We start from the raw sequence: 15785 nt of genomic DNA, 5'->3' as shown, positions 1-15785 counted from the left end.
CAATCACACACACACACACACACACACACACACACACACACACACACACACACACACACACACACACACACACAATCACACACACAATCACACACACACACAATCACACACAAGCACACACACACTGTATATATACACACTCACTGCTTGCTTGTAGATAAAATATATTCCTTCCTGTTTGCAGCTGGCGCCACAGGTCCCAGAGTGGTGTGGCGGAAGATACATTCTGGGGCCCATAGTGTTCTGATCTGGTAAACTGACCAGGTAAAACTCCGGACCTTATACGGTATGACGTGATTCATTTGTTGTAAAAAGGTTAAATATGTGCCAGAGTTATTCTAATCAGGTCACATGGTTTTAAAAAACTACTGGAAAAACTCCTGGCCTTGGGGAGGATGAAAACTAGCAGCAACCTTGTACTTTTCATATTCATTATATTTTAAAGAAGGACTAGGGGGGGTTCCTGTACACAGACACAGAGAAAGCAACATGATTGGACAATAAAACTCACAGTGCTGAGCTTGCTTTATGCTGGTTTGCATCATGTAGTCCTGCCCTATGCAGCTATAGGTTTAATAAAAACTCAGTCTATTTCAGATATTGTGTTTATTGATTAATTCCAGTTAATCATTTTGGGATTGAAAAAGTCTAGGTAGCCTAGTCAGCCTAAGTTTGACTATAAACAAAATTTGAACCCATTCACAAATTCCCACAAACAAATGGGCTGTAAATACACAAGGTTACAGCTTTGTTTACCCTGGCCAGAGGGACAGGGCACATAGTAGGCTAGACTATGCAGCTGGTGTTATTAGTAGCCTACAGTTGACCAGACGGAAAAATAGTTTTGTTTCCATGCAATACAGCATGTCAGATCGTTAATGTTTAGGTGTATAGGCTGCTACATTTATAGAAGAGTTTTTGCTTGTGTCTGTCGGGAGTGATGTGTTATCACACTTTTTAAATAAATACCGGAAGAAAGTGGAGAGTGCGTCTTGAGCTTTGTGCGTTGTGCCCGGGCCCGTACGACCTGCGATTTACATGATTCTGATTGGTCAAGACACCCAAAGAGCCTGCAGCAGCACTGCAATGTGAAGGACGCAATGCGCGAGTTGACAAATCATGAGGCCCCTCTTTTTAACGCTTTGCGTCGGTGTGTTTCATTAAACTAAATCAAAAGTATTGTGGCACTGCCACACCTGATTGAAAAGTGCTGTGGCAAATGCCGCCTCGCCACTCGTTTTCCGGCTGCCCTCAGACCAGGCTAGATCCACACTATATCTCCAAAACACACACATGCAAGCATGCACACACTCAACCACAACTCTTTTACCACTCTTGGGGCTGCCATTATGTTGTTAAAATTCATTGAATGAAACAGGTCATTAAAATTCCTGCTCTGTGACTATAGAGCCCTTGTGGTCATCTGCCATTACACTGCTGGCATCAGGAGCATTTACATTTTAGTCATTTAGCAGACGCTCTTATCCAGAGTGACTTACAGTTAGTGAGTGCATACGTTATTTTTTTATATTTCATACTGGCCCCCCGCGGGAATCGAACCCACAACCCTGGCGTTGCAAACGCCATGCTCTACCAACTGAGCTCCATCCCTGCCGGCCATTTCCCCCCCCCTACCCTGGACCAATTGTGCGCCGCCCCATGGGTCTCCCGGTCGCGGCCGGCTATGACAGAGCCTGGATTCGAACAAGGATCTCTAGTGGCACAGCTAGCACTGCGATGCAGTGCCTTAGACCACTGCGCCACTCGGGAGCACACTGCTAATAGTATAGTGAAGTCAATGAGAATGTCTCTGAATAGTCTCCATGTGGTTACTTATCATTAATAACCAAAAAGCTCTGGGGCTTGATATATGGCTGATTCAGTGAGGATCCTCCCCCCCTGTCTTCCCCAGCCTTGTCCCAGCCCCTGGGCTCTCCTGCAGCTGTGAAGTACCTCTCAGAGTCTTGTGCAGAGCCATTACCCACCACATCTCTAAGAGTGGGGGATATGCGGCTCCCACACACACACACACACACACACACACACACACACACACACACACACACACACACACACACACACACACACACACACACACACACACACACACACACACACACACACACACACACACCATTAATTAAACACACATCACTTACTGTAGACACACCCTGGCTGCATGCAGATTACCACTCTCTCATCTGAGCCTGGCAGTCTCTCCTGTAATCTCTCTCTCTCCCTCTGCCTCCCACATCATGAAGATCACAGTAGGAAAGAACTAGAATGTTGCAGAATACAGACATATGCACACACACAGTACAGGGAAGCACACACACACGCACGCACACACACACACGCACACACACACAGACGTACGCACGCATGCACACACACACACACCCACACACACACACACAGACACACACACAGACAGACACACACACACAGACAGACGCACACACACACACAGACGCACGCACGCACACACACACACACAGACACACACACACACTCACAGACGCACGCACACATGCACACAGTCCTATGCAGCACATATACATATGCACACACCCCTACATCCAGACACAGTGTGGCCTGCATAGCTGACGGCTGCTGTCCCCATAATGGACACAGAAGGGCACGTCTGTCACTGGGGCATGGCATGAATGGCATCTGCCACACATCACAGGACCAGACTACATTGATTGGCTCTTCTAATATCACATAGTCAGGCTGGCATGACGTGCTGTGAATGACTCGCCCCAAATCTGCTCTGCGGGCAGAACCTAGCCCCGTCAAAATCAATACAGTCACACAGAACAGAGAAGAGCAAGCCACGAAAGAACTGCAAGATAATAATCTGCCAAACAACAGCACTCATCTCCAAATCACAATTGATTAAACAATTAAAGTAACTGAGAGCATTTGAAACCACTGTAGATGCTTGGATCCCTGCGGCGGCCACTGATTGGCTGAATACCCGGGGCACAAGATGGTTGGAAAAAAACAACATTGCGACACTGCGCTACGCTCCGTCGGCTCTGTTTGCTGTATTCTGTGTAGACCCCTTAAGAGTAAATAGGTGCTCAGGTGTTGTCAAACTCCCACCCCCTGGTGGCTGACCTGAGTATTGATTGTAATGCTGTTCTAAGCAGAAAACACATAACCTTACTCCTCTTTCAACTCTTTCATGAGAACACATCACAGTCAATAAATCAAACCTTGCTGCAGGGAGATTGACAACCTTCCCTTCCCATCTGACGGACACCACTCCACACACACACACACACCACACAAACAGCAGTGACACACGCTAATCCTACCACAGCAAGTGTGTGTTTGAAAATAAATGTGTATTTCCATAATGTAGTGTTTGATATGTATTGTTTGTGAAAGCATGCAGCTCCTGTCAGTGTGCTCAGTAATGTTATCGAAGGATAATGTCATTGCTCAGGCACACTGGGAAGAATGCTGTGGAGAGAGAGAGAGAGAGAGAGAGAGAGAGAGAGAGAGAGAGAGAGAGAGAGAGAGAGAGAGAGAGAGAGAGAGAGAGAGAGAGAGAGAGAGAGAGAGAGAGAGAAACACACATACCAGGAACAACAGAGATACAATAGCAACCTCTCTCAGAGAGACTATTACAATGCTAAACATAGTTAACGCTACAGTATCTCACTAGACTTGTTCTGCCACAGGACAAACTGAATTTTGGGGATCTAGTGCCTCAAAAAAACATGAGTGCACACAACAAAGCCTCAGATAGGATTAATTCATGAATAACCTTGAACAATAGTTATGCGTTGACAGATCCCAATGGTCAAATCACCTCTCATTTGATTGATGATGCTCTATTCATTTCCTAGTAAGCTGTAGACCTGGTGGGGTTGTTCCATGTCGGAGCTTCCTTCCCCCTCTCCCCTCAGTAACCCTCACATCAAATCAAATCAAATCAAATTGTATTTGTCACATGCGCCGAATACAACAGGTGTAGACCTTACCGTGAAATGCTTACTTACAAGCCCTTAACCAACAATGCAGTTTTTAAGAAAAATAAGAGTTAAGAAAAATATTGACTAAATAAACTAAATAAACCCTGCTCATTAACCCAGGCCCATAGCCATCGTCACCACCTCAGCCAGAGCACAGCTAGCCACAGTCAGGAACAAATGCAGTCAGGCCAACAGCAGCATAAGGCATATCACCACCACACCAGGACAACCACATAAAGAGATTCATAGAATATGAATGTTTCCTATAGCGCTTATTTAGATTTACTCCCATTCTGGGACAACATAATGTCCCCCCAATCAAAAATACCAATGGTTTATCCACTGTGACTAGACTCCTCCTCTTACTGCCACGCCCTGACTCAGAGGACGCTTATATGTTGAGTCAGGGTGTGTATATTCCTTGTTGTGATTTTCTATGTTGTATTTTCTATGTTTAGATCTAGTATGTCTAGATCTATGTTGGCCGGTGTGGTTCCCAATCAGAGGCAGCTGTCGCTCGTTGTCTCTGTTGTGGGATCTTGTTCCGTGTGAGGTATGTTGTTTGTGTACCTTGGACTTCACGTTTCGTTTAGTTTGTTGTTTTGTCGTTGTTTATTCGGTTCAAATAAACATGTATGCATATCACGCTGCGCCTTGGTCTGACCCGTTCATCAACGAGCGTGACACTTACATTATGAAACTGAACTGACCACAGCGTTCAATGGAGGGTCTTCTCTAGCAGTGGAGGCTGGTGGGAGTAGATATAGGAGGACGGGCTCATTGTAATGGCTGGAATGGAATAAATGGAACGGTATCAAACACATTAAACATATGGAAACCACGTTTGACTCCGTTCCATTTATTCATTTCCATCCATTATAATGAGACCGTCCTCCTATAGCTCATCCCACCAGCCTCCACTGTTCTCTAGTAACCATATATCTAGGCTGTGTTTAGTGTTTCCCATCCTCTCTCATGCGACCCTCCCCACATTGTAACAATGAGCGTGGTGGAAGGAGCAAGGCCTGCTGCTCCCAGCCTTTTCCTTCCTGCTAGCCCACAGAAAGAAAGCATGCTTCACACTCTTTCCTCTCCTCTACCGTGAACGGAGGGAGAGTTCTCTCCTCTCCATAACAGACACACACACACACACACACACACAATCGGGTAATGGGCCATCAGGGATGTTGCCAAAAGGACAGAGTGGTTGGAACAGGGACTTGAGAGATGAGACCGTTCCCAGGACTCAGAGAACAAAACATACTTTTTTCCCAGGCTGGTAACTATGAGTGCACTCATGCTCTACAACACCAGTCCTGGTCCTTGAAAGCAATGCCATGTATCTCAACCATGAGACTGAATGAATATAAAACAGAATACTGCTCAGCTCATGGTTCTTATTGCTGTTTCTATTGCTGTATATATACACTACCAGTCAAAAGTTTGGACACACCTACTCATTCAAGGGTTTTTCTTTATTTGTATAATGTTTTACTTTGTAGAATAATAGTGAAGACATCAATACTATGAAATAACACATATGGAATCATGTAGTACCCAAAAAAGTGTTAAACAAATCAAAGTATATTTTATATTTGAGATTCTTCAAATAGCCACCCTTTGCCTTTATGACAGCTTTGCACACTCTTGGCATTGTCTCAACCAGCTTCATGAAGTAGTCACTTGGAATGCATTTCAATTAACTTCTTAAAAGTTAATTTGTAGAATTTGTTCAAGTAACAGACACATCTCAACATCAACTGTTCAAAGGGGACTGTGTGAGTCAGGCCTTCATGGTTGAATTGCTGCAAAGAAACCACTACTAAAGGATACCAATAAGAAGAAGAGACCTGCTTGGGCCAAATTTGAGATTTTTGGTTCCAACCGCCGTGTCTTTGTGAGACGCGGTGTGGGTGAACGGACGACCTCAGCATGTGTAGTTCCCACCGTAAAGCATGGAGGAGGAGGTTGGACAATGACCCAAAACACACCTCCAGGCTGTGTAAGGGATATTTGACCAATAAGGAGAGTGATGGAGTGCTGCATCAGATGACCTGGCCTCCACAATCCCCCGACCTCAACCCAATTGAGATGGTTTAGGATGACTCGGATGGCAGAGTAAAGGAAAAGCAGCCAACAAGTGCTCAGCATATGTGGGAACTCCTTCAAGACTGTTGGAAAAGCATTCCAGGTGAAGCTGGTTGAGAAAATGCCAAGAGTGTGCAAAGCTGTCATCAAGGCAAAGGGTGACTATTTGAAGAATCTTAAATGTAAAATATATTTTGATTTGTTTAACACTTTTTTGAATACTACATGATTCCATAAGTGTTATTTCATAGTTTTGATTTCTTCACTAATATTCTACAATGTAGACATTTTTAAAAAGTAGGTGTGTCCAAACTTTTGAATGGTACTGTAGGTAATGTAACATTGGATGAAATACTTGTTCGTTATATAACTAATCATACACATCCCTTCACTTTACACAGAGCTGTATAGTACACTGAGGCCAGTATATATTTCCTAATCACTTTCTCCGTCTCTCGTGTCAGTAACCTCTTATGATTTGCTCCTGTTTATTGGGCACAATATATCACTTTTAAAAAACATATGGTGATTGAGCTGTAATATCTTAGTATGAGTGGGAAAAATAAACCGAGCAGCTGACGTCTGGGAGCACAGCCAAAGAGAACATTCAGAAAATGGAGCCCTCACTGGTAGAGAATACAGATTAGCTGCATGTAATCTCAGTTAATGGGGGGCAGGATAGAGGGCATTGGGGCTGGAGGAAAGGGGTTAGCGTGCTCCTAAAATGGCTGTGTGGTTGGCAGGGTTTGTGTAGATCCCAGGCTTAGGAGAAACACTAGAGGGCTTGAGACTCAGGTTTAGATTGGATCATGAAGTGGGTTGAAATCGTTACATTCAAATCACCATTTGCACACCCTCCCTTGTTCTCTCACACACTTTCACTTATTGACTTACGTCTACTCCCGCCTCATACCTGTACTCTGTCTGATTCTATATAGTCTACACTACAGTAGGGAGCCAGCTTAAACAGATACACAGAGTAGGCTACATCCCTCTCTCACTGTGGTAATTTGCATAACTGCAACCATTGACTCCAATCCTACAGTAACACAGTCAAAGTCTCCACATCTTAACAACAGAAACAGCTTTACCTTTCCGTCTCCAAAACCAATACTTGCGACGTCGGTTCATTTTCAACATCCAAAGTCAACGCCTTATCTTTAAAGAAAACTATTCAAAATCGTTTATTTTCATCCTCGGAAGGTTCTAGACTAGGGTCACATCGCATGGCCATGGTGGTCCCCTGTATCTTTGTGTCACAGCATGGTGTGTTCTACTCCTGTAACTCCCAGGTCCCCTCCAAACGGTCACCTACCCGAGGAGACACGGCGGCGCAGCAATTGGGACCTGCGGTTGCTGCTGGCCAGGCAGTCCATCCTGTCTTCCTGTCCGGTCGGTAGGGCTGACCACTGGGGCAGTTCAGTGGGTGTACAGGCAGTCAGAGAAAGAGAGAATGAGGAATACAGAGCCAGAGAAGCAGCAGGGAAAGTGCATCTGACACTGGGGCTGAGGCCACACTTCCTGTACATGAACAGTGGCCTGAAATACACCTTCCTCCCTCGCTTTCCCCCTCCTCCCTCTCTCTCCACCAGCTGAACAATGGATGGGCTCGAGGAGCTCTCTGTGCTGGGGTGAGCTGGAGAGAGAGCTGGGGGGACAGCAGTAGTAGACCTATACAGGAAGGATGGGGTGCTCTCCATTTCCCTTGAAGTTTATTTAGGTCCAGAGTGAGATGTGTTTGTGTCTCTTCCTCTGCAGAGCTCTGAGACTGTGGACTGGACTGGAAAGCTGAGTCTGGCAGCACGCAGTCAGCCAGGTGGGAAACGACACACTAAATTCTGGAAGCACCGGCCGTTGCACGGAAAGAAAAAACAGGCACTGCGACTGAGGCAGCTAGCTAGTTACCTCTGGGCAGGCATGGGTTTGGGCTGGTCTCTGATCAGTGGGCTTTAGGAAAGTAAAGTCTCTAGTATCAGACAGTTGGGTCTATGGGCTCACTGACCGATAGATTTGGGATTTCCCTTGCCTCAACCTAGGGGAGTGGCTTTGACAGCTAATTGTATGAGGGGTCTGGAAGCTTTCTGGTTGAAAGAAACAACAATACTGAATAGGACCCGAGTTGGAAAACACAGTGGCCTTGAATGTTCACGTGGGTGTGAGGACTGAAACAGACAGAGAGCTCTTTGGGCAGGTGGGGGGAACACTGCAGGAAGTGTGTCATCGGACCCATTTCCCTCCCTCCAGTCCAGACAAAGTCATACACACATTTCTGTACAAACACACTAAAATTAGCTCCTTCCCTCCACCTCCTCATTGTTTTCCCCATAGGCCTGAGAAAGGAATTCCCCGTCTTCCCAGAATGAGGACTGTAGTGTGTGTGTGTGTGTATGTGTGTGGTGGGATACTTCCTCACAGCCGGGAAAATAACTGTACCATAACAAAAGGGTGAGTAGCCTTGACTATTACTTGTCCTACCCCTAACTGTATTACCCACTAGGCTGGAGAAAAACACTTACAGGCAAACGTCTGATAATGTGAGACAAGAAACCATTATATCAAATTGACCATTCACATCCTAGGTAGAGGAAAACAACGCTGAGGCTGCACTGCCAACTTCACTTTATCTGTAGAAAACAAGTCATTGGCCAGATATGAGGAACTCAGATAATTGGATATAACGCAATTACAGAAAAAAGTGAAAATGTATGCACGTACTACTGTAAGTCACTCTGGATAAGAGCGTCTACTAAATGACTAAAATGTAAAATGTAAATAAGAGCGTCTGCTAAATGACTAAAATGTAAAATGTAAATGTAAAGATAATGTCATGGGAAAATAAGGGAAACCATAGGAACTTTTCCTTTTCCACATCTGCTCTTAGAACAAACAGGGGGAAACAAAATATATTCAATTGTATTTTATAATTTGCTTTATTACAGTGCTACTCACCAGAAATTGGCCATGAAACACTAGTGGTTGCAGACTCCCCACAACTGCTTTTTATCTAAAGGCATTACATCAGATACATTTATGTGAGCTTTCAGTGCCATCTAGTGGTGTTGGTGGGAACTGGAATTGTTAATATTCACCACAGTTCATGCAAGGCTATCGCCCCAAGCCTGTGTGTGTGTGTGTGTGTGTGCGTGTGTGTAGACCAAAGCCCTCTGAGGAATGTGAACAGAGCTATATTACCCATTTCCTGTTCTGTGAGGCCCGCCCCACACCCACCTCACTGTTACTATCCACAAATAGAAGGAAGGTGTGTCTTGGCATACCAATCAAAGATCTCCTTGACCACACACACAGTCTGAGACCCACTATAAACTAAGCAACACATACCTGTATCTTCCATAGAAATGCACTGTTACATTCCAAGAGTTAGAATAATAGTGATAGTCACTTACGCATACACAGTCAACCCAGATATTATTTTCACCCTTGATAAAGATGAGCAAAAAAGACTATATAAAATAAATATTACAAATACTGCGAATACTGAGCTATATTGTATGCAAAAACATGTTTTACCTATAGTATTTGATACTAATACAACTTGCCAGAGAAATAGATTTTGTTTAACAAGTAATTTTTAAAAATCTAAAAAAAGATAGGGGGGAAATTATTCGCACCCCTGTTTTCAATACTCCCCTTGCGAGGATAATAGCAATGAGCCTATTTCTAAAATGTTTTATGGCATTGGAGAACACATTGGGAGAATCTTAGACCATTCCTCCATATAGAATCTTTCCAGATCCAAGATACACTTAATCTTCGCCAGTGGCCGCCCACCCATTAGGGCGTTGCCTCACTTGTGATTGTTAAAAAATTAATAAAATAAAAACTTGTGATTGGTAATAAAAATAAACACTAATATTTTTATAAAAAATAAAATATTATATAATTAATGGATTATGTTTGAAATGCTCATAAAAGTGCTGTAAATGTGTACATTTTCCTGTTACAAAAATATTTTGTTCAAAACAAGGTGTTTTGCATCATATGATGCATTTTGCAGCATCATGATGATGTTGTGGCAAGTGACACTTAGCTTCTTAAAAGCCCAATATCTTGAAAACTTGACTGCTGACAAAATATTTTGGGACTGATTCAACAGTGGACTAATTAAAAAAATATAGAAATATAGTTTTTGAGTGGTGTTTTCCTTTAACAAGGGCCCCAGGACCAGTGGAAGCAAATAGCCCCATAACATAAAAGATCTACTACCATATTTTAGTTGGTATGAGGTACTTTTCTACATATGCATCTTTCTTTCGACACGAAACCCACCACTGGTGCGCGTGGCCAAAGAGCTCTATTTTCATGTCATTCAACAAATGTACATTGCCTTCAGAAATTATTTACACCCCTTGACTTTTTCCACATTCTGTGTTACAGCCTGAATTTAAAATAGATTAAATTGAGATTTTGTGTCACAGGCCCATAATGTCAAAGTGGAATTATGTTTTTAGAAATGTTTACAAATTAATTAAAAATGAAAAGCTGAAATGTCTTGAGTCAATAATTATTCAATCCCTTTGTTATGGCAAGCCTAAATAAGTTCAAGAGTAAAAATGTGCTTAACAAGCCACATAATGAATTGCATGGACTAATAGTGTTTAACATGATTTCTGAATGACTACCTCATCTCTGTACCCCACACATACAATTATCTGTAAGGTCCCTCAGGCAAGCAGTGAATTTCAAACACAGATTCAACCATTCAAAGACCATGGAAGTTTTCCAATGCCTCGGAAAGAAGGGCACCTGTTGGTAGATCGGTAAAAAATAATATCCCTTTGAGCATGGTGAAGTTGTTAATTACACTTTGGATGGTGTATCAAAGGAAAGAAAGGAAACCGCTCTGGGATTTCACCATGAGGCCAATGGTGACTTTAAAAAAGTTACAGAGAAGGGGCCTCCCGAGTGGCCCAGCGGTCTAATGCACTGCATCACAGTGCTTGAGGCGTCACTACAGACCGGGTTCTATCCCAGGCTGTGTCACAACCGGCCGTGACCGGGAGTCCCACAGGGCGGCGCACAAATGGCCCAGCGTCGTCCGGGTTAGGGGAGGGTTTGGCCGGGGGGGGCTTTTCTTGGCTCATCGTGCTGTAGCGACTCCTTGTGGCGGGCTGATTTGGTCGTCAGTTGAACGGTGTTTCCTCCGACACATTGGTGCAGCTGGCTTCTGGGTTAAGCGAGCGGGTGTTAAGAAAGCGCGGTTTGGCGGGTCATGTTCCGGAGGACGCATGCCTCGACCTTTGCCTCTCCCGAGCCCATTGGGGAGTTGCAGCGATGAGACAAGAACGTAATTGCATCGCAATTGGATATCACAAAATTGGGGAGAAAAAGGGGGTAAAGAAAATAATACAGTTACAGAGTTGAATTGCTGTGAGAGGAGAAAACTGAGGATGGATCAACAACATTGTAGTTACTAAGAAATATAACATCCCAAACATGATTCCTGTTTGTAATAAGGCTCTAAAGTAAAACTAGTTAAGAAATTAACTTTACTGTATGTCCTGAATCCAAAGCGTTATATTTGGTGCAAATCCAACACAACACATCACTGAGTACCACTCTTCCTGGCTGCATCATGTTATGGCAATGCTTGTCATCAGCAAGGACTAGGGAGATTTTTAGGATAAAAATAAATGGAATAGAGCTAAGCATAAGCAGAATCCCAGAGGAAAACCTGGTTCAGTCTGCTTTCCAACAGGCACTGGGAGACAAATTCACCTTTCAGCAGGACAATAACTTAAAACAAGGCCAAATATACACTGGAGTTACTTACAAAGACGACATTGAATGTTCCTGAGTGGCCTAGTTACAGTTTTGACTTAAATTGGCTTGGAAATCTATGGCAAGACTTGAAAATGTCTGTCTAGCAATGATCAACAATCAACTTGACAGAGCTTGAAGAATTTAAAAAAGAATAATGTGCAAATATTGTACAATCCAGGTGTGCAAAGCTCTTAGAGACTTACCCAGAGAGACTCACAGCTGTAATCGCTGCCAAAGGTGATTGTAACATGTATTGACTCAGGGGTGTGAATACTTGAGATACAGTATTTCTGTATTTCATTTTCCAAAAATGTGCTAACATTTCTAAAAACATGTTTTCACTTGGTCAATATGGGGTATTGTGTGTAGATGGGTGAGGAAAAACATATTATTCATCCATTTTGAATTCAGGCTGTAACACAACACAATGTGGAATAAGTCAATGGGTATGAATTCTTTCTGAAGGCACCGTAAATACCTGGAGTTTGTAAACGGCACTGGCACTTGGATTGGAACCGGTGCTATGGTCAGATGACATGAAAATAGAGCTCTTTGGCCATGCACACCAGTGATGGGTTTGGCGTTGAAAGAGTATACAATATACATTCAGTTTATTAGGTACACCCATCTTGTACCGGGTCGGACCCCCCTTTGCCTCCAGAACAGCCTGAATTATTCGGGGCATGGAAACATTGTTCAATTGGTATCCAGTGGTGGAAAAAGTACCCAATTGTCATACTTGAGTAAAAGTAAAGATACCTTAAAAGAAAATGACTCAAGTAAAAGTGAAAGTCACCCAGTAAAATACTACTTGAGTAAAAGTCTAAAAGTATTTGGTTTTAAATGTACTTAAGTATCAAAAGTAAATGTAATCGCTAAAATATATTTAAGTATCAAAAGTAAAAGTATAAATCATTTCAAATTCCTTACATTAAGCAAACCAGATGGCACGATTGTCTTGTTTTTGATTTACGGATAGCCAGGAGCACACTTCAACACTCAGACATCATTTACAAATGAAGCATTTGTGTTTAGTGAGTGTGCCAGATCAGAGGCAGTAGCGATGACCAGGAATGTGTCTCTTGATAAGTGCGTGATTTAGACAATTTTCCTGTCCTGCTAAGCATTCAAAATGTAACTAGTACTTTTGGGTGTCAGGGAAAATGTAAGGAGTAAAATGTACATTATTTTCATTTGGGAATGTAGTGGAGTAAAAGAAAAGGTTGTCAAAAATATAAATAGTAAGGTAAAGTAAAGACACCCCAAAAAACTACTTAAGTAGTACTTTAAAGTATTTTTACTTAAGCACATCACACCACTGTTGTTATCAAGGGACCTAACATGTGCCAGGAAAACATTCCCCACACCATTACACCACTGCCACCAGAAATCACATAGTGTACATTAGTGTAGCTACCTACAGTATAGACCCCTTTCTGTGTTTGCAAGCATTGCCGCACGAGGGCGATGCACACAATTTGGTTGCAGAACACAGGAGTTCTCATAGACCGCCAGCAAAAAAAGTCCCCATTTACATGATGGTTATGAATGCATTTCACATTGCTTATGAATGCATTTCACACTACTTTTGGATTATGAGTGGATTTTAATGCTCGTAGGGAATGTCCTGCTTAATATAATGTTTGTGTCATCATCGCAAATCAACTGCATTATACTTAGAAAACACTTCAATTTCAACCAGCAAAATTGCTCTTTGGCTAGCTTTGCTCCCAGTCTCTGTCAATGAGCGTTATCATTCTAGCTAACAACTGCTGCATCCAAAACAGGTATTTTGCAAAGATTACAACCAAATATAATCTTAGCGACTGTTCAAGCAATAATCAAAGCAACATTGATGATAATATTTTTTTATGTAATAACTATATAAATCTAGGCTATGTTGAATGGGCACCGATGGCGATGGGGGTCTTTCTACACCCAAAAATGACGTCAGTCAGTCGTGACGTCAGTCAGTCGTGTACTGAATAGGGACCTATTCTGTAGCCTGTAGGGCCACCGTCGGAAACTTAAAGACCTCTGGTTCCTCATTCTGACACAACACCATTCATACATTAGTCTATGCTGAGAGAGATGCAGCTGCAGGAATGCTGTCACTATAATTCATGGCTAACAATTTATGAGTTGGTAATAACCCATGTTTATAACTTGCACATTTAACAGACTAATAAAGCTCTCATAGTTATAATGAACTGAGTGATTTGCGCAACACAAGGGGTTGAGAGGGAATTAAAGCCAGTTAGTCAGTGAGAGAGACAGCGGGCTCAGCTCAGTACAACAACCACCACAATAACAACACACCACAGAGCCACTGATTCATCCAGCCCAGCTATGCTATCCCAGGGTGCCCTGCTCCTTCCCAGGGCAGAGAGAACATAAACAGATCCTTTGTTATGGCCTCAGAGGAAGGCTCATATTAAGACCAGGCAACCAGGCGACACTTTCAGACACGGACAACTTGCTATGGTTAAGGAGGTTTTCACTCAGAGAAAATGCCTCAAATGCCAACCCACAAGAGTTAAACTTATATGTGAGTTAAACTGACATATTGTAGTGTGAAAGCTGGAGATATCTTGATGGACATACAAACAAAAGCAGTCTTTGGACCGTATGGGGAGGAGTGTTTACAGAGACCATGTTAAGGGGATGCACCTATCAGAGGGCTTAAAGGTGTTTTCAACCAAAGGGGCCTACAGCATCATATGGTGCAGACTAGGGTTGGTCAGTATAACATATATACAGTGAGGGAAACAAGTATTTGATCCCCTGCTGATTTTGTACGTTTGCCCACTGACAAAGACATGATCAGTCTATACTTTTAATGGTAGGTTTATTTGAACAGTGAGAGACAGAATAACAACAACAAAAATCCAGGTAAACGCATGTCAAAAATTTTATAAATTGATTTACATTTTAATGAGGGAAATAAGTATTTGATTTCTGGCTCCCAGGTGTCTTTTATACAGGTAAAGAGCTGAGATTAGGAGCACACTCTTAAAGGGAGTGCTCCTAATCTCAGCTTGTTACCTGTATAAAAGACACCTGTCCACAGAAGCAATCAATCAATCAGCTTCCAAACTCTCCACCATGGCCAAGACTTTGATTGATTTGCATTTTAATGAGGGAAATAAGTATTTGACCCCTCTGCAAAACATGACTTAGTACTTGGTGGCAAAACCCTTGTTGGCAATCACAGAGGTCAGACGTTTCTTGTAGTTGACCACCATGTTTGCACACATCTCAGGAGGGATTTTGTCCCACTCCTCTTTGCAGATCTTCTCCAAGTCATTAAGGTTTCGAGCCTGACGTTTGGCAACTCGAACCATCAGCTCCCTCCACAGATTTTCTATGGGTTTAAGGTCTGGAGACTGGCTAGGCCATTCCAGGACCTTAATGTGCTTCTTCTTGAGCCACTCCTTTGTTGCCTTGGCCGTGTGTTTTGGGTCATTGTCATGCTGGAATACCCATCCATGACCCATTTTCAATGCCCTGGTTGAGGGAAGGAGGTTTGCACCCAATATTTGACGGTACATGGCCCCGTCCATCGTCCCCTTGATGCTGTGAAGTTGTCCTGTCCCCTTAGCAGAAAAACACCCCCAAAGCATAATGTTTCCACCTCCATGTTTGACGGTGGGGATGGTGTTCTTGGGGTCATAGGCAGCATTCCTCCTCCTCCAAACACGGTGAGTTGAGTTGATGCCAAAGAGCTCGATTTTGGTCTCATCTGACCACAACACTTTCACCCAGTTTTCCTCTGAATCGTTCAGATGTTCATTGGAAAACTTCAGACGGACCTGTATATGTGCTTTCTTGAGCAGGGGGACCTTGTGGGCGCTGCAGGATTTCAGTCCTTCACGGCGTAGTGTGTTACCAATTGTTTTCTTGGTGACTATGGTCCCAGCTGCCTTGAGA

The 15785-nt window shown here is 43.1% G+C and overlaps 1 protein-coding gene across 2 annotated transcripts in view; it reads right to left on the bottom strand.

Annotated features, from left to right (window-relative positions):
* fgd4a (FYVE, RhoGEF and PH domain containing 4a) overlaps window positions 1–15785 on the bottom strand; it is a 94611-nt gene that overhangs the window by 72303 nt on the left and 6523 nt on the right. The window contains exon 1 of one of the 2 annotated variants that reach the window (XM_041890585.2): window positions 7166–7507. The exons of the other annotated variant lie outside the window; for it this stretch is intronic. Within the exon in view, the coding sequence (XP_041746519.1) occupies window positions 7166–7214 (49 nt within the window). The 5' untranslated portion in view covers window positions 7215–7507. Of the gene's footprint in view, window positions 1–7165; window positions 7508–15785 lie in introns of those variants that run through there. 2 annotated transcript variants of the gene reach the window in all.

This window comes from Coregonus clupeaformis, chromosome 11 (genome assembly GCF_020615455.1).
Source record: "Coregonus clupeaformis isolate EN_2021a chromosome 11, ASM2061545v1, whole genome shotgun sequence".
Lineage (NCBI taxonomy): Eukaryota > Metazoa > Chordata > Actinopteri > Salmoniformes > Salmonidae > Coregonus > Coregonus clupeaformis.
The sequence above is the reverse complement of the archived record's forward strand: the minus strand, read 5'-3'. Positions and strand labels throughout refer to the sequence as shown.